The following is an 18,145-nucleotide window of genomic DNA, read 5'->3' on the forward strand; positions in this document are numbered from 1 at the left end:
TTGTTCTTTTTCTGTTTGTTCTTCTCTCCAAGTTTTCTATTTTCCATCTTCGTCTTCGTCTTCAAGGGTGTGTGTGTGTGTATGGTGGTGTTTCCGCGTGTGGCGGGGGGGGGGGGGTTTCGCAAGTGTGATTGTTATTATGATTATGATTACTTGGAGTATGTAAAGTACAGCATGTAGAGTAGAGTAGAGTAGAGTATATTCACATTCACATCCCACAGACCATACAAAAAAATACAAGGAATACCGATTCGTTAGAAACATAACCCGACTTACTCGCGAGTAACTACAATGTTGGAATAGTAAATATCAAAAGATGTGCAGAAAAATGCTATGTCTACACACACACACACTTTTAACGTAAACCGGATATACGATAGATGATTTATATTTCTAGAGGTGTTATTTCCGCTTTTACTTGTTACTTTCTTTTGTTAGTATTGCGTTGTTCTTTCTTTATTTCTTTCTTGCTTATGTCTAGTATATATGTATAGTTATTGTAACGGCGCAGGTAAGGCAGGTCGGATCTGTTTCGGTCGTAGGATCACTCAGAGGCATATGGGAGTGCGTGGGATCACAAAGAGCCTAGATTCAACAAGCCACCTATAGGCCTTGTACGAAAGGATATCAAAAATCTACTGAGCTATCTACAGGAACTGTCCCAATAAATATAAACTAGAGTCGGGTCCGATCCGGACCCGAGTTCCCAAGGTGGGACTGCGGCGTGGACAGCAGGCATTGTTGTCCTGCGGCGGATAGTTGTCCCGATCCGACTCCGCTGTGGTTCCGGTACTTGGCGGGGCTTGTAACATCGTTACAGTTATATGCATATATGTATGTATGTATATATATAGATAGCATGAGTACTACAAGACACACACACACACATGGATAGATAAGCACGCAAACACACCAAGAATAAGGATGTTTATAGCTAGATGTATGCATAGGATATACATGTACATAGTTGACTCTACTCTTACTACCTACCCTTATACCTATCTACCTATCTACCTATCTACCTATCTACCTATCTACCTATCTACCTATCTACCTACCTACCTACATCAACCAACACGCCATATATGCATACACAGCAACAATAAAAAAAAGGTAGATTTCTTTTCTTTTCTCTCTTCTTCATCTTAATCTTCATCTGCATCTTCATCTTCCTATACGAACTAAACCAACCCAAACCAAACCAAGCTAAAGCAAAGGCATAAACAAACGCACGAGTATAAATCAAGTAACTAACTAACTAACTAACTAACTAACTAACAACGATAAAGATAACGATAACAACTACCACCGCCATACGTACCATCATCATATGATTTAGCCCCATCCATCCATCCACGCACCCCACCAAACTGACGAACCAAACTGATGAACCGAGCTAGCCAGCCGACAATTTTCTTTTTCTCCTTGAAAACCCCATATTGCGAAACGAGCAAAAAAAAGAAAAAAAAGAAACGAAGAAACAAAGAATGAAAAGATTGAATAACGCCCGCAAAAAAAAGAACAAAATCTGTAAGAAAAAAAATAAGAGGAAGGAGAAGAAGAAAGAAACCAGAGCAGAGAGGTACATGAGAAAAAGTCCAAAAAAAGAAGGGAGAGGGTGGGGGGGATGGGTTGGTCCTTTGTCATACACACACACACACACACACACACACATACACATGCATCCATATATCCACTCCACAGACAGACAGACGGATAGAGACGGACAGAGACGAATAGACAGACTGCCAGACAAACAAGTACATCTCTCTCTCTCTCTCTCTCAACCTCTCTCTGAGAAGTAATGATAGTTCCCGAACCAAGCCCAAGCCCAAGCCCAGCACCAAGCAGCAATGCAGAACCGGGACGAGCATATGAGAAGGGAAGTGGAGCGCGACATGAGGGAGCGCGATATGCGAGAACGCGATATGCGAGAACGTGAGGCCCGAGACGCGCATCACAGGGACAGCTACATGAGAGCTAGCCATGCCAGAGGCGTACCACCACCTCCTGGTTCAGGACCTGGTTCCCTCCCTGAGCAGCGTCTGCCTCCTAGTGGACCGAGCGACTGGGTCACGGGAGTGCACCGCCACCCTGGAGATCGTGGCCCATGGCAGCGATGAAAATGAATATGCGAGTTTTGCATGAGCGTCGGTATGCGGGATGGGGGGGGGGGGGTGAGTTTAGGGATTTGGGGGATGTCTGGGTAGATTCTTCTTCTTCTTCTTCTTCTTCTTCTTCTTCTTCTTCTTCTTCTTCTTCTTCTTCTTCTTCTTCTTCCTCTGCCCTTGTTGGTTGTTTTTTTTTATTCTTGTTCAACGCACACATGGGTGAATGGGGCTTTTTTCTTTTTTGTTTGGAGGAGGGGTTTTTTTTCTATTTTTGTTGTGCCTGTGCCTGTGCCTGTGCCTGGGCTTGCGCCTGCGCCTGCTCCTCCCGCAGACGTTCCGTCATACTGCGATCCCGTGGGTTGCGCATAAAGTGACGCGGCGGCTCATCAGGAGGAGGGCGTTGAGCATACAATGAGTGGTTTGCCACTCCGAGTGACGAGTGGGGAGGATGTTGCAGAGGCGGAGGCTGACTATGCTCGGTCCTTGAAAGTGGTGTCTGGGTTTGAGACCTCTGAGCCAGGTAGCCTCGATCTTGAGACTGGTAACGTATGTCTTCGTGAATCGGTGGGCCAGTCGAACGCAACGCAGAGCTGGAAAGTTGTTCACGCAGATAGTCGGCTCTTTGAGATAGCTCGCGACTGGTGTCACGATCTGACATTTGTCGAGGATCCAAGTCGTGCGCATCACGAGGGTCGCGGGGACGGTAGGGTTCTGTGAGTCTGTTCATAGTTTGGAAAGGATGCTGGCCATGATGCTCGTTGGGTGTTTGAGGATTGGAGTAAGACATGTTTGCATTCGAAGCCTGCGAATGATCATTGCGTCCGGCCGGCTCTCGCTGTTGCACATGGCTTGCTTGCAAACGCGGGCTAGGACGCATACCCATGGGGCCAGATGGTGGCACGCCATTGCCTGGTGGATCTACCTGAGCATACGGATTGGGCTGCAGGATTTGTGCAGATTGGGCAGATGCGTTCATTGCTTGTGCATGCTGAGCTGCGCTTGTGCCTGCCATGGAATGTCGGGGCATTGGCCCCGGCGGTCCACTGATGCTCGACGTGCGTGAATGTGGATTTGGCGAATTGGTGTACCCGGCAAGAGGAGGCGGAGTGGCATTTTGACGCTGCGTGTTATGCTGAGCAAAGACAGATCGATGATTGAACATCCTGTCATTGGCGGGCGGTGGTTGAGGCAGCCCAGACTGCGAGGATGGGAGGGACGTCATCTGCGGAGTCTGAGCCATGCCGGGATGGTATGGCTGTCGGGATTGCCAGCTTTCGCGTATGCTTGGTCTACCCGCCGGTGGCTTATCATCCGTAAGGTCAATCGGCCTGTTTGGTGCTGCGGTGGGAAGCGAGGACTGCTGAGCATACGATGGGCGGCTATAAGGAGGCTGCACAGCGATGGGGTCTTCGTAGAGTGGGCGTCTTGACGATGACGAGTAGCTCTGTGTTGTCGGGGGAGGTGGAGCGACTGGTGCGGATTGCAGAGGCGTAGAGCTATGCGATGGTGGACCTGGCTCGCTCGCCTTCTTCCGTTTGGGTTCTTCTGGATCAGTGTCGTTGAGCAGGGACATCAGATTTGACTTGCGTGGCTCAGCAGCAGGCTTGGGTACGGCGGGTGGCGGGGGGGTGTTGTGCATAGGTGGCTGGCTGCGCTGTGGGTGCTGCAATTGCGAATGTAGCATTGGTTGAGATTGAACAGGGGGAATTGCTGTGGGAGTCATATGTCTGGGCTCTTCTTTGACGGGCGGCGTGAGAATTGTCGAGCGAGGTGGTAGCTGTTGTTGCGCCATGTGGTTGGTGCTAGATCCTGGCGAGTATACTTCGGCAGTTGTCTGATTGAGCGACTGGACTTGCGACGGATGCCGAGAGTGCGAGTACGACATGGGACGGTGCTCTGGAGACCTGATGACCGAGTTTGAGCGTACTGGCGCCCTGATTGGCGGTGCGCCGCTAGGAGCAAAAGGTCTGTGTTGTTGCACCTCTTGGGATATCCGACGGGCGTGTTGCTCATGGATCCGGCGTTGTATCTCTTGATCTTGTGGGGCCTCAGATCTTGCCACAGGCTCTCGCTCCTGATAATGAAGTCCACGGAAAACAGGGGATTGGTGCTGCTCTTGGACGCGCGGCTGGGGGGTCGCATGTTGTTGCAGTGGCCGATGCGACTGTTGGTTGCCCGATGGCTGCGAAGGCGGCCGGCTCTCAAAACGCGCGGGCAGGTCATCTGAGAAATAACCTGCTCGAGGTCCTTGCGGCTGTGGTTTTTGTTGCGACATGGAGTGCTGATGATGGTGATGTTGTGGTTGTGGTTGTGGTTGCGGTTGCGGTGGTGGTTGCGGTTGCTGTTGCGGCTGCTGTTGCGGCTGCTGTTGCGGCTGGACACGTTGGGGTGGAGCGGGTGGTGACTGCTGTAGCGGTATTGTAGGTACAGACGCAAGACTAGTCTCTGGTAGGGCAGGGAACCCCGAAGTCGGTACCAATGGCTTGCTTTGCATGGGCCCTTGAGCAATGGTAGGAAACCTTGAAGGGGGATTTGGATTTGTATGCGGGGGAGACGTCTTGGGTACCACCAGCGGGTTTGGAGGCGGAGAGGCATGTTCAGGCGTGGGTGCAATGGGGCGAACCGGTGTTGCTTGTGTACTCTCGTATCGTCTCTTGGGTGCTGGCGTGGGTGTAGGTGGTGGCCCGAGATCTTCTCCTCGCTCTCTTCGTGCGTCTGCTTCTTTCGCGACTTGTTCAAGGTCCAGTTTGCCGCTTTCAACAAGACGGAGGTACTGGTTCTTGATCATGGTGTGCGTCTTAGTACCCATGTGATTTGCTATTGCGATCCAGTCCGTGCCAAAATGTGCAACGTTCTTGTCAAAGTCTTGCAGCTCCGAAACTGACCAATAACTAGACGGTCCAGGTCTCGCACCGGCCTGGGTCTTTGGCCGTTCCATGAGGCTACCTGGCAGGCCAGGGAGCTGTTGCAAATCACTGGACATGACCATCTGTTCCTCCATGGGTACAACGTGCATGGGCATGGGCACCTCACCCAAAGGTCGCTTGTTTGCATCGTCTTCCACCTTGACGCCAAAAGCCTTTTCTTTGCGATCCACCTTGACAGGTGAGCCTGTAGGGGCTGCGACGAGTGGCATGTTCTTCGGCTTGCGGCCAAGCTTGTCCTTTGGGGGCTTACCTCGCCGTCCAGCTTTCTCTTGTGAGCCGTCGGTGTCTGTCTGCTTCCGCGATCGACTTGGGGTAGCATTTCCGCTAATTGGGTCAACCTCCGTCTCCGTAGGACCAAATGTTGGTGCTGCCGAGCGCCTAGGTCTTCCAGTTTCCGTGACTGGCAGAGGCTGTCCGTCCTCTCCTTGCACTTCAGTTCGCTCCATGTTAGCAATGGCTCCACGGCCACGGCCAACACCACCACCCCGTTTCCGGGAGACCCGGGGCTTCCGCAATTTGCCCTTGTACTCTTTGCCCCACTTGGTCGCGTAGTAATGGTTGATGCAGTCCTTGTAGGTCCGCTCGGTTCCAACCTCCTTGTACAAGACCTCAGCCAGCTTGCCCCATTTCTTGGCATACTGATCCTTGTAGTTGTGGACCATAACTCGATGCTCTTCCGGTGTAAAATCGTCCTCTGGTGGTTCGTAGTGGAACACAAAGATTCCCTGACCGGGTTCGCGCTGAAAGTTGTAGTCGATAAATCTTCGCCGTTGGGCCTCAGCCTCGGTTAGTTCCAAGGGTAGATCTGCTTCCTTCTCAGGGTCAGCCATGGCCTTTCTCGGTTCCTTGTCTCTCTTTCCGAGTTTCTCCTCCTCGGCAGTCTTTAGAGACTCCTTGATAACAGCCTCGAGGTCCAGCTCAGTAGCCCATCGACTCGCGTGACTTCTGCGGCCTGTGGGCGCCAACGATCCGTCAAGTATCCCTGTCATCGCAGCACTCTGTGCATCGGGTGTAACAGCCTTGAGCAATGGCTCTGCCGATGGCTGCCTGTCTTGTTCATCCTGTTCGCGTTCCTCATCCCACGGTCGAATGTGTAACCGCCACTCTTTGTACACCTCGGCGTATCGTCGAAGAGTCTGTTCTATGTTTGTTTCTGGCTCGATACTCTTGCGCAATTTGGTTCGGATGGCGTCCATAACCGAGTCTGGTAGGGAAGCATGATCTTGCCCAATATCAGACAACGGTGTTGGGGGACCGGAACCAAGATAAGGCAATGCACTCAGGTCAGGAGGAGTATCGTGTTCAATAGAAGTCTCGCGGCGAAGGCGAAGTGCCATTGTAGCGGGTGCAGTCGATCTTTCCTCAAGCTCTTCCTTGTCTTCCATTTCGACATCTTCGGACTCTTCGGCTCGAGGCGTCGGCAGGTCTGCTGTAATACTCTCTGGCGGCTGTTGGGGAACTGCCGGAACCTCAGGAGCTGCTTTGACGGAAGGCGGAATTGCATCTTCTTGAGGCAATGGTGTGCTCATCTCTTCAGCAGAGACCAACTCCGGCTGTGCTTGTGGGAGATGATCGACAGTCAAACAAGAGAGCAGTGCAATTTCTTGCAAAGGCGTGATGGCGCGCAGATGTGGAACATTCAAATCCACACGTTTGGCCTCCAGACGAGCCCTCTCTCGGTTGTATTTCGCTTCCGATTCCGCAAAGTCGTCTTCGTCCAAATCCAAATCATCATCAGAGTCTTGCAGAGCTTCAGGCGCAGATGATGCAGCAGACATGGGTGGCTTGGCCATTCTAGGTGACGCCTCTGCCATGACAACGTCAGAATGGCGTCGAGTCTCGATCGAGGTGGGCTTAGGCGAAGGCATGACTGGTCTTTCAGCAGACAAGGCTCGTTCTCTAGGCCGTTCGGGGTCAGCCGACCTTGAAAACGAGGGTGAGACTGATTTTGCCTGCGATGTCCGTTGGGGTTGTGTCGCTGACACACTGTTTTCCAGTCTCGGGGCTTTGGGTGCATTTCCAAATGGTCGTTCGCGGTCGTCGGTAGGAAACTCGCGCTTGGTTGGAATGGAAGGCCGGCTCGACGTGAAACCGGGCCGCACCCATTGCATGCTTTTCGGGCCTCCACTCAAAGGGCCCCTGGCCAGGGGAAACCCAGGCCTATCGGGCTGGTTGTATGGTGGAGGTGGGCGAGGAGCCATTGGTGTCCTATCAGCTTTTGGCCCAGTCGGGATGTTCGCTGGTAGACTCTTGGGCGAAGTGCTCACGGCAGGTCCGCTTCCACTACCAACGCGTGGTCCAAACGTGGAAGGAGCTGCATTTGGAGACGCATCCCGAGGGGAATATGGCGGCAGAGTGGCTCTCGAGAAGGAAGGCGATACGTTGGCTCGCAGGGCAGCTTGAGGAGCTGTTGGCGGAGCACGCGGCCTTGGAGCTGGGCCTTGGGGTGGAGATTTTGCCGTGGTCGATGGTGCGGTTGGAGCTGTTGGAGGAGCAGACGGTACATTAGAGGGGCCCTTTGGAGGCGCAGACAATTGCGGTGTCGTGGGGCCTTTGACAGCGATGCTGTCCGAGTTGGCCGCATCGGTTGGTTGCGATGGAGTAGAAGCAGGCGGAATGGCGGGTGGTTCCATCCGTTGAGGCGGAGGCGGAGGAGGACCAAGCCTGCTCTCCGGGTTTGGTGCATCTCCAGGCGGAGGACGATCCGGCGCGCGATCAGCTTTAGGCCCAGTAGGAGGAAGGATCGCAAGGCCAGGTGGTATAGCGGCCTTGGGGGCAGTAGGAACTGTAGGCGTTTTTGCTGGTGTTGTGGGAGCGGTTGGAGCAACCGGGGTAGCCGGGGCGGTTTGTGCCGATGAAGCAGCAGGAGCTGAGGGAGCAGAAGGCGCGGTCGGCGTGGTCGAGGATACTGGGGAGGGCTGAGCAGGTTTTGGCGGTGCCGCTGGAGCAGCATTCGGCTTGCTGTCAGTAACGGGCGCCCTCCAGACGTTGGATCCACCAAAGGCTGGGATTGAAGCCGGAGGTGACGATGCTCGCGGGGCATATCTCTCCCTCGATGCCTCTGCACGGCTAGCTAACAAGGCCTCGTCTTTGCCTGGCTCCCGGCGACCGTCCTTGGCAGAGAGTGGATCAATTGCTAGAGAAGGCCGTCTTGGATACGAATCACCTTGTGAGCCCAGTCTGTCGGGTGGAGATGCATGATGAGAGGAATGAGGAGGGGGTCCTGTCGGTGTACCGGGGAGGTGTCTCAGGTCGGAGGGACCTGGTCCACGGTGCGTGTCGAGTGCTCGCAGACCAGGTTTCGCAGTACCTGCAGGGCCAATGTAAGAATCATACTCTCTGGGGAAACGTCGGTCGTCACGGTCTCTTCTGTCAAAGTCACGCTCTTCTCGAATGTCCCTTTCCTGGCGTCTAGGAGGGGTCCGGCTTCGGGGTCGATAGGATGTACGTTCTGGTATTCGGTCACGTGGATCGTGATGCCGGTCTCGGTCATCACTGTGGAAATTCCTACCACGTCCCGCGAAGCCGCCTCGCCCTCGGCCAATGCCTCCGCCGCGATACGACGAGGCAGTGCCAAGAGGAGGGGGGTCAGAATACGTGGAACCTGCGGAAGGAGGGCCGTCCCGTGAATTGCGCCGTGCGCGGTTGACATCCAGATCCCGCGGTACAAAGTCTCTCTGATCGCGCAGATCCCTGGAGTCTCGGATGGGCGACCTCCGTGGCGGAGTGGGCCGCCTCTCGCGTCGATCAAAGTCGCGGTCGCGGTCGCGGTCAGCCCTCCAAGAATTTTGCGAGTTGTGAGAGAAACCAGGTCCACTGCTTAGCGGAGGCGCCGTTCGCAGTGGTGTTGCTTCGCCGCGTCCAGCGAAGCCTCGACCTCGTTCGTCACGGGGCGCGGGTGATGCACCCGACGGTGTCCCGACTGGGGGACCACGTGGCGCATCTCCCAGGGATTTTGGGCCTTTGGGGATTTCTCGCGGAAAGCCGCCTGGCTCCGAGTTGGGACGAAAGGTCTCATTACCTCTCGGAGGGTATCCGCCGCCGCCTCCAAAGGCGGACGGTCTGCGATCTCGGTAGGGCGGAGATCTGTCGCGTTGATATCGGCCACTGTCCGGGTACCGTGAGGCAGACATGGTGATGGCTTCTTACTCTAGATGGAGACTGCAGCCGCGGCATGGGCAAGAGAAGGGGTTGCGGGCCAGAGCAGAGAGCGGATTCCCGTTGTTGGAGAGCGTGTTCGCGTGGGGAGACGCTGGGGGTGGCAGAGCTAGGATGACGTGTGGAAAAGGGCCACGGCAAAGGCGGTCGGGGGGAAAACCAGTGGACCCGGAGCCTTTGGGAGCGGATTTGAAGCGAAACGAGCAAAGCGAATGGCGTGATTCGTCGACGCGGCCGTGAAGTTCCCAGGTTGACGTCGGTCAGGTCTGTAAGTCGAGGTTCGTGTTTGCAGCCCGTGGGAGGCGAGGCGCTAGCGGCAGGGTCCGTGCTTGGAAACCAGGGAAATGAGGGAAAGCGCCAAATCCCCGATCCGCGGTGGAACAGGCGCAGCTTCTCGGCGCCGGACGCTGAGATTCAATCTGCTGGCGCTGGCCTTGACGCCCAAAGCGTGCCTCTCTCTCGCACTGGCAACGCGTGCGAAGGGGCCCGTCGGGCGGGGGGAGATGGGCGGAGATGGGGCTGGGGGCGTGTGCAGCGAGCGGCGGCGGGCACAGGCAGTCGGGAGCCGTCGAGGAGATGTTGTGCAGGCCGTCGACGTGGCGCTGGGGTGCTCTCTGCGAGGGAGGAGCGGGCGGCGGGCACGTGAGGGCGGGCGGCGGGCAGAGGCAGAGGCAGCGGGGAGGGGGAGCTGGTGAGGGCGGGCGTGTCTAGCCAGGCTGCTCGCTGGGGCTCCGGGGCAGCATGGAGTCGTGAAGAGGGACGCTGTGTCGCAAGGAAGGTGTGATGATGATGGGGAAGGGGAACGTCGAGGAGACCAGACCAGAACACGAGAACCAAGCACTGACACCCAGCCATGACGGATGCCTGCAAGTCAAAATGGACGCCCCGGCTGGCCTGCAACGGCCTAGCGAGGGGAGGCCCTCGCAGCCGGCGAGGGCGCGTGTGATTGGGCGCCGAGTTGGATATTGTCGATAATCTGCAGGGGAGTGCAGCCGCTGGTTTTGCCTCAGATTCCAGCCCTGGCCTCGCGCTAGCCCGCTTTGGGCCGTGGCACGCACGGCGCTGCGCAGCGCGCGGAGACAGCACTGCACCCGCTGGCACTGGCGCTGCACACGCCCGAGGGGGGACGCGAGCGGACGCGACGGTGGGAGCGCAGCGGAGCGTAGCGGAGCGTAGCGGAGCGTTGCTGGGCGGCCGTGGGAAGCGCGCCGCCACGCCCACGACGACGGCGGCGGCGGCGGACGGCAAGCTGCTGGCTGCTGGCTGCTGGCTGCTGGCTGCTGGCGGCTGGCCTCTCAGGCTGACGACGGCAGCGGCAGCACGCCTGCAGCCCTCTCTCGCACGCAGAAGGATCGACCCGAGCACTAGCCTCACGCGGGCAGGGATGACACTGCCACGCCTTACTTAGTCGTAGCTCTGCGCCTGCGCCTGCGCCTGCCCGGCCACGGGTGTGGGGGCTCTTTTTTTCCTCAAAAATCTGCCGCCGCACCGCGCACCGCCTTGCCAGGGAGGGCCCTCTTTCAGTGTCTGCGCGCTGCTAGATACGCCGAACATCGCCCTCACCCTCGCCCCCCTCGCCTCTTCCCCCCCTCGCCCGCCCCTGGAGCGCGCGTGCTGCTGCAGCGACAGCTCATCACAGCAACGCCCATCGCACACTGACTGCCCGCCTGCCCGCCTGCCTGCCTGCCTGCAATGGCCACCCACTCGTCGGCACCTGCCGGCGCCACAGATGCCGTCCTGAAGCCCTCGGAGCCTGTGCCGGCGGGCGTGCAAGAGGTGCAGGGCATCGACTTCAATCAGTATGCGGCGCGCAGCATCACCGTCGACGAGCTCGTGGGCGGCTACGCCACCATGGGCTTCCAGGCCACCGCGGTCGGCGAGGCGGTGCGCATCATCAATGGCATGGTGAGTTGTTGATTGCTGCTTGCACTTTGATTGCTTCTTTTCTGTCCCGATCGCCCGCATGCGCGTGCCAGTGCCAGTGCCAGCACCAGCACCAGCACCAGCACCAGGTGCGGAGGCAGACTGTCCGTGCGCCGCTGCGCCCGCGCCATGCCCCGAACCAGCACTGAGGACGTCGAGGGCGTCACCATGCGGCGGCCAGGCGCCCTTTTGGCAGCCGAGGCCGTGGTTCGAGTCATCGCGTAGGGCTGGCGTGGTGTGGCCGCGATGCCCGCCGGCGCTCAGCTGTGGCGGCCTTTTGCCAGCTGCTCCCACTGCTGCCACTGCTGCTGCGAGCTGCTGCGTGCTGCTGCGTGCTGCTGCTTATCGATTGCTCCACAGTGACCGGCTAGCCCAGGCAGTCACGTTAGCGCTCTGGGCCTAGTGGGGAAGGTGGGCCCCGCCCCCGACCGCGCCTTCCCTGCGTCAGCTCTCCGCACCAACGACGTTGCTCCATACCGTACATGCACATGTACAGCCAGCACAGGTGCAAGTGCACCACTCGTCACGGCAACTCGGACTTGCACAAGCCATGCATGCATCCATGTGTGTCAGCACTTTTCTGATTTGCTGCCTTCTCTGCCTCTGGCGCCCTCTACCACTACGGCCTGGCTGCCTGCGCCGCCGTGCGCGCAAACGTCGCCGCCACAATGAGCGGGAACACGACGGTTGCCTCTGCGTATACCTTGACGCTGTCCCCGTCCAGCTTGATCTTGCCCCAGCTGACAGCCTCGTCTGGCCGCGCGCCCGCGTCGCTCCCGTCAAACTCCTGCGCCGTGTTGATGTAGACGGCGCTCTCGGCCCCGTTGCGCATCAGGTTGGCGTTGGCAATGTGGTGCTTGACCAGCCCGCCGCCCAGGACAATCATGCCCGTCCGCTTGGCCCGCACGGCAATGGTGTTGATCTTGCGAATGTCCTCGACAATGTCGATGCGCAGCTGCTCGGGCGACGACTTGAATGTGTGGAAGTAGAGCATGTCGCCCAGGCTGCCGTCGGTGAGTGCGGGGCAGAAGACGGGGATGTCGTTCTTCCACGCCCAGTAGTAGACGGACCGCTCGTCGTTGATCTCCTTGCCCAGGCGGTGGATGACCTTGCTCGGCGTCCAGTGCAGCGGCTCGTCCGTCTTCTTGCTGGCCTCCTGCTCGGCGAGCATCTGGTCGAGCAGCGGCACGACCCAGTCCTCAAAGGCGCAGTAGTTGCTGTTGGGCACGACGAGGTTGCCGATGCGGTTCATGCCCTTCTTGCGCAGGCCGGCGCCGGGCGTCGAGAAGGAGCCCAGGTACGTGGGCGCCAGGCACTTGATCAAGTCCTCCTCGACACCGCCGGCCGTCGTGACAATGGCCGAGACATGGCGGTGCTGGACCAGGTAGCGCAGTGTTTCGCGCAGGCCAGATGAAATCAGATTCGACGTGTACCCGAGAAAGATGGTGGTGCCGTCGCCCGTCTCAGGGTCCTTCCATGCGCGCTGTCAGGTGTTAGCATGCTGGCAAGGCCCAGTGACCCCTAGCCTGGGCGGTATCGTGTGGCTCAATCAGGCTAAACGTTTCGCCTTTCGGGACAGTGGCCAAGGGGCGCGGGGGCCGGCCGATTCCCAGGTAGCTTTACCGCCTCACTCTCCAAGCTTGCTGGCGCTGGCACTGGCACTGGCACTGGCATGGTGCCGCATGCTGGCAGGCTGCAGCCATCTCTTAAGCTCCAGCCACGCCTGCGCCTGGTCTCGCCTGCTGCTTCATATGTGAACGGCACCCTACGCACCTCGCTGAACACGTCCACTGCCCTGCTCCCCACCACATCCATCCCTCCCTCCCTCCATCCATCCATACCTTTGCCTGTCCCAACCGTGCTGCATCAACCCCGACCACGCTACCACTACCACCCTGTTGACTCTCACCGATCGCCGCCGCCCGCCTGCCGACGTGTGCAGCCTCGTGCATATTCCCTCTCATCAATTCCTCGTCGCCGTCGCCGTCGCCTTCGTCTTCGTGTACCTTCACCTCCACGCTCTTTACCTGAAACACGTCAAGCTGCTTGCCCACCTTCACATGCGCTTTTCTCCACTTGATCCACCATGAGCGTCAGCGTCGAGCAGCCGCTGCACTTTGGCCAGCAGCTCTCAAGCCCGTCGCGCTCGCCCAACCACCTGCTTCATGCACACACGCCCGCCTCTCCCCCACCCCAGCCTGCCGCCGACATGGACACGAGCACCTCAGTCCACACATGGCCCCCCGCCGGCCAGAACCACGACCGGGACGATGCCGAGATGCAAGACACGGAGCAGCCCGCCCAGCGCGATGCCTCGACAAACACCGTCGCTGTCCAGGTCTCGGCCATAGACGACGATGCCATGGACGTCACGCCCGACGCTGAACCACACGCATTACTACCGAATGGCCCCCCTGCCCAAGCACAGGCCGATGCCGCCATCACTACACCACTGCTGCCTATTCCAGGCGATGCTGTAAGTCGTCGCACCCTCCATTGCCGTCCCGCACCTGTGTTTCGATATGCCCAGCACTAACCCCCCAGCCAGGCTGATGCTACCCGAAACATGGACCCTCCTCCCCCCGGGGACCCGGCCTCAATGCCTCCGCCCGCCCTTCTCAACATACAGCCGCCGCCTCCGCCGCCCCCGGTCGATCCCGTACGTTCCGATAGCGATTCCTCGGACGATGACGACGGGGTTCCGCCGTGGCACCAGCTCCAAGAGGACTGGTCGTCGCCCGACGAAGATGAACTCAAATACATACAAGAGCGAGGCGAACATAGTGCTTTGGACCACGAATACTGGGAGAAGGAGGCGTTCAAGCCGCTCGAGGACCCGGAATATACTGCTGGTGAGACGGGTCGCATTCACTGGACCATTGACGCCTACAATGGAACACGGGAGAAGCCCAACCATGAAATTGTCATGAAATCTGACGTGGTCAGGATTGGCGGACACGATTGGCAGATCAAGTTTTATCCTAAGGGCAATGACTCCGACTACCTCAGTGTCTACCTAGAGTGCTTGAGCGTCATGGATCCAAAAGATAAGAATGACGAAGAAGCCGATGGTGACACGCCCGCACAAGACGCCAGCGAGCTCGGAGATGGAGACAATACTGGAGATGCTTCAACACTTGCCGGACGTGCGCCAAACGGTACGGACAAGGTGTTGGCGGAGCCCGGGGCCTTTGCATCGGAGCAGCAGCATGGGAAGGCTGGGCCGACACCCAACAAGGCGGCGGCCCCACTTCCCCGAGTCGAATACCAGCATGCCCCTATACCGCTTCTTGGATCGAAAAAAATGCCCAAGCGAAACAGTGTGGCTGCGCAGATATCCGTCGTCCTATACAATCCGACAGAGCCTCGCGTCAACTATTCACGCAATGCACTACACCGCTTCTGCAGTGGCTCACCAGATTGGGGCTGGACTAGGTTTCACGGACCCTATTTCGAAATCTGCCGCCGTATGCATGGCCAGCGAATGGCGCTGCTCCGGGAGGATAAGCTCGCTTTCACTGCGTATATTCGCGTCATCAAAGACGACACTGGCTGCTTGTGGGAGCACCCTATTCGGGAAAACCCCTGGGACAGCTTTGCCATGACTGGATTGCAAGGCCTCGCACTCGGAGAAGATGCTAGTGCGCCCGGCGGTAATATGATCTCTGCAGTCGCATCCTGGATGCTCTTCAAGCCCTTCCGAAAGCTCTTGTACAGCATAGACGTGGCAGATCCCAATGAGCAACCCCTAGTTCGCCCCAGGCCGCTTGTCGCTGCGTTCCAGCAAGTCTTGTACATGCTACGAACCCAAGTAGACCCAGGAGCCGGTCCAGTCGGCCTAGACGACATCTTGGATGTTCTGGACTGGTATGGTATACACGAAGGCCTCAGCAAGCTCGACGTGGTTGAGACATGGGAGGTGCTACGTCTCAAGCTGGAAGAGGAGCTTCAAAACACACCTCATCTGGACACACTCCAAGCAATTTGTGGCACTAAGCGCGATCATTCAAGCGGCGTGCCAAGTTATCGCGTGTCTGTCGTGGGCGTAGAGAGCATGCAGAAAGCTGTAGACAGCTCGAATGGCTTCACTCTTTCTGGGCAACAACTCCCTGAGCTATTGACCATTGAGCTGGAGCGACACGCCTTCGATGGCGCAAAGACACGTTCGCACATCAAGTTGCTCAACAAGGTTACATTGAATGACCACATAACAGTCAGTGGCACATCCTATACTCTGTACGGGTTTGTAGTTCACAAGCAAACTCTGCAGTCGTATGTTTACCAGCCAATTCTTCGGCCAGAAGGCCCCGGATCTCGTTGGTACAGCTATTCTGACAGCAAAGACGAGAATCAAGTCAGATGCCTCCCGAAACGCCTTGCTGTTGACGCACACGAGGGCAGACCTGGCACAGATCAGGTTGTCGGCAATGATCCAGTAGCGTATGTTGCAATGTATGTGCGTGACGACATAGCCCCGTCTACTTTTGTGCCGGAAGCCGAGGCCGAGCAATGGGACGTGCCGGAGTGGATCAAGCTAGACATTGAGAACAGAAAGACCCCTAGGGCCCACACACCAATACCAACACTGCCTCTCGATCACGTGGTACCCGAAGGCGCCAAAGCAGCCGCAGCAGACACAGCAGCAAAGCCATCAAAGACTTTGGGTTTCCAAATCATCGATTCTCGAGCATTCCTTAAACATGAAGGGCCCGGCCTCTTGGACACTTTCGACCACAAGTGGGCAGACGCGAACTCTGAATTTATCCATACAGTGTTTTTGTCCAGCCGCGATGGCTGCAAAGAGATCCGTGCGAAATTGAAGGATGTCCTCACCAGTGTCAAAGATGAGCGACAGATAAAATTTTGGTTTATGGACCCAATGCCGAACCTTCTTGGTACTGGGAAGATTGAGTACTCTGCCGGTAGCTACGACCGATACACAGACACCAAAGAGTGGACACTGGAAGAGTCTCCTGTCGCATATCGGAGGCTATGGGTACATGTCATCGATTATGAAAAGCTTCCTGAGCTACCCAAACAAGTCAATGGCGTGTCTGAGGTACCAACCCCAGACTTTCCTTCTTCGGCTCATCAGGAATCTCAAGGAGACGTGGAAAGCTTGCAAGTGAATGGAAACATTAGTGGACATCCATCAACTTCTCCACTAGTCCAAGTACCTGCAAGAGCAGAAGACACGCCTATGAGTGAGCCCGAAGAGCCAGCTGCTGTACAACACGACCATTCCAGACCTCCCATGACACAGCCCGAAACCCCGCTACCCACAGAGGTCATTCAAGCCGGCGATGCTGCCATGATTGAAGTAGAAGCGACTCCTGCGACAGATCCGCCAGCTGTTGACGTATACATCCCAAGCGTGATTCCTGGTGACACAGAAATGGGTGGCACGCAGGAGCAAATGCCGCCACCTCCACCTCCCCCAGTCGACCTACCCACCGAGCCTGTACAGCCACCCCCACCAGTACGCACACCTTCACCTGAGCCACCAGCGGACGAAATTTACTTCTTCCTGAAGTTTTGGAACCCAGAAAAGCAAGCCCTCGAGTCGCGAGGTTCGCACATCACCCTCAAGTCCCAGAGAGTTGATGAGACAGTCGTAGCATTGCTTGGACTCCCAGCAGAAGAGAAGAAGAAACTGGAAATGTGGGAAGAAGTAGACATCAGTACTACGCGTACCCTAAAACATCGCCGTACTTTTACGCAACTCGATCTACACAATACAAGCATCCTCATCGCCGGGATGCCTGTTACTGCTGAACAAAAGAGTACACTCGCCGACCGTGCCGCCTTTGCAGATCCACAAGCATATATGAAGTTCCGCGCTTTCGCCCGAAACTTTCCTCACAAGTTGCACGGTCACTTCACATACAACTACTTCTCGGGCGAATACTACAAGGGCGAGATTGTCAACGGCTACCGTCATGGCCATGGAACCCTCATCTATCACTCTGGTGCCATTTACAATGGTTCCTTCCGCCTGAATCAGCGCCATGGCCACGGTCTGTACACGTTTCAGAACGGCGATACGTATGATGGCGATTGGGTCGACGACCAGCAACATGGCACTGGTACATACGTCGAGGCGACCAGCGGCAACACGTATGTTGGTGGATGGCAGAACAATAAAAAGTTCGGCGAAGGCGTCACCCATTGGAAGAATGCGCAAGAAGCAGAAAGGCTGTGTAGGATCTGCTGGGATGGTGAGGCTGAGGCCGCTTTCTACGACTGTGGGCACGTTGTCGCTTGCCTCACATGTGCGAGAGAAGTGCAGAACTGTCCCGTCTGCCGCAAGCGGGTGCTGAGCGCGATGAAGCTCTACTATGTGGCATGAACCTGAAATCAAGTTCACGTCGTGACATGACATTACCATAGGCTAGTCAACAAACTGACGGGCTTTTTTGCTTTTTGGGGAGTTTTGGATAGGTCACAGGCAAGGCAGAGAATGGGGTTTCGCGAGAACGGGGAACGGTGGCGAGTTCGGTTTATCTTGGGGGAACAGGCGTCCATTTTTTGATACTCCCCACCTTCTTTGGTTCTTCTTCTACTGTTTTGTTTTTTCTCTTCTCATGTCTTGTCTTGTCTTGTCTTCACTTCTTTCTTTCAACTTCACCCTTTTTTTTGGATATCCCGACCCCCCTTTTAATTCTACATGAAAGGTGCGAGGCAAAACGAGTATAAGTCAGTTCTTGCGATATAAATTCCAGCCCTTGTTTCGCACTCTCACACTTTGCCCTTTTATACGATTGTGATTGTGCCTATGATATGACTGACTGTCTTTTCCCCCCATGCCCTTTTTGGTGGAGAGATCAGTAGCTTAGCTATGTTAGAATAGCATGAGTATATTCCATACATCACTCTAGTGCTGTTTTTTCGCTTCTGCGACATTGCCGTAGCCATCTCATGCCAACGGAAGCGTATACTAACAACATGATTGCTTCGCAGCGGCTCGCTTGAGCGGCCCCTGTCCAGCATGATTCTAGACCCTGAAGCTGTGTTTTTTGTAAAGTA

The 18,145-nt window shown here is 56.5% G+C and overlaps 4 protein-coding genes across 4 annotated transcripts; 2 read left to right on the forward strand and 2 right to left on the reverse strand.

Moving 5' to 3' along the window:
- Positions 1-2,376: 2,376 nt before the first annotated feature.
- SETTUDRAFT_26612 (uncharacterized protein) lies at positions 2,377-9,171 on the reverse strand (the record flags this gene model as incomplete). Its single annotated transcript, XM_008024695.1, has 1 exon — positions 2,377-9,171. The coding sequence occupies one exon, from the start codon at positions 9,169-9,171 to the stop codon at positions 2,377-2,379; it is 6,795 nt and encodes a 2,264-aa protein (XP_008022886.1).
- A 1,717-nt stretch (positions 9,172-10,888) lies between these two features.
- Positions 10,889-11,268, forward strand: SETTUDRAFT_26613 (uncharacterized protein; the record flags this gene model as incomplete). The annotated part of the gene is made up of 2 exons (XM_008024696.1): positions 10,889-11,101; positions 11,179-11,268. 2 exons carry the CDS (start codon positions 10,889-10,891, stop codon positions 11,266-11,268), a joined length of 303 nt encoding a protein of 100 aa, XP_008022887.1.
- A 424-nt stretch (positions 11,269-11,692) lies between these two features.
- Positions 11,693-12,609, reverse strand: SETTUDRAFT_167877 (uncharacterized protein; the record flags this gene model as incomplete). The annotated part of the gene is made up of 1 exon (XM_008024986.1): positions 11,693-12,609. A coding segment is annotated over one exon (864 nt), but the record flags the coding sequence as incomplete, so codon positions are not given.
- A 559-nt stretch (positions 12,610-13,168) lies between these two features.
- SETTUDRAFT_147831 (uncharacterized protein) lies at positions 13,169-17,766 on the forward strand. The gene is made up of 2 exons (XM_008024987.1): positions 13,169-13,595; positions 13,668-17,766. Exons 1-2 carry the CDS (start codon positions 13,206-13,208, stop codon positions 17,466-17,468), a joined length of 4,191 nt encoding a protein of 1,396 aa, XP_008023178.1. The 5' UTR covers positions 13,169-13,205; the 3' UTR covers positions 17,469-17,766.
- Positions 17,767-18,145: the final 379 nt, after the last annotated feature.

The sequence above is a fragment of the Exserohilum turcica genome (genome assembly GCF_000359705.1).
Source record: "Exserohilum turcica Et28A unplaced genomic scaffold SETTUscaffold_13, whole genome shotgun sequence".
In the NCBI taxonomy this organism is placed as follows: domain Eukaryota; kingdom Fungi; phylum Ascomycota; class Dothideomycetes; order Pleosporales; family Pleosporaceae; genus Exserohilum; species Exserohilum turcicum.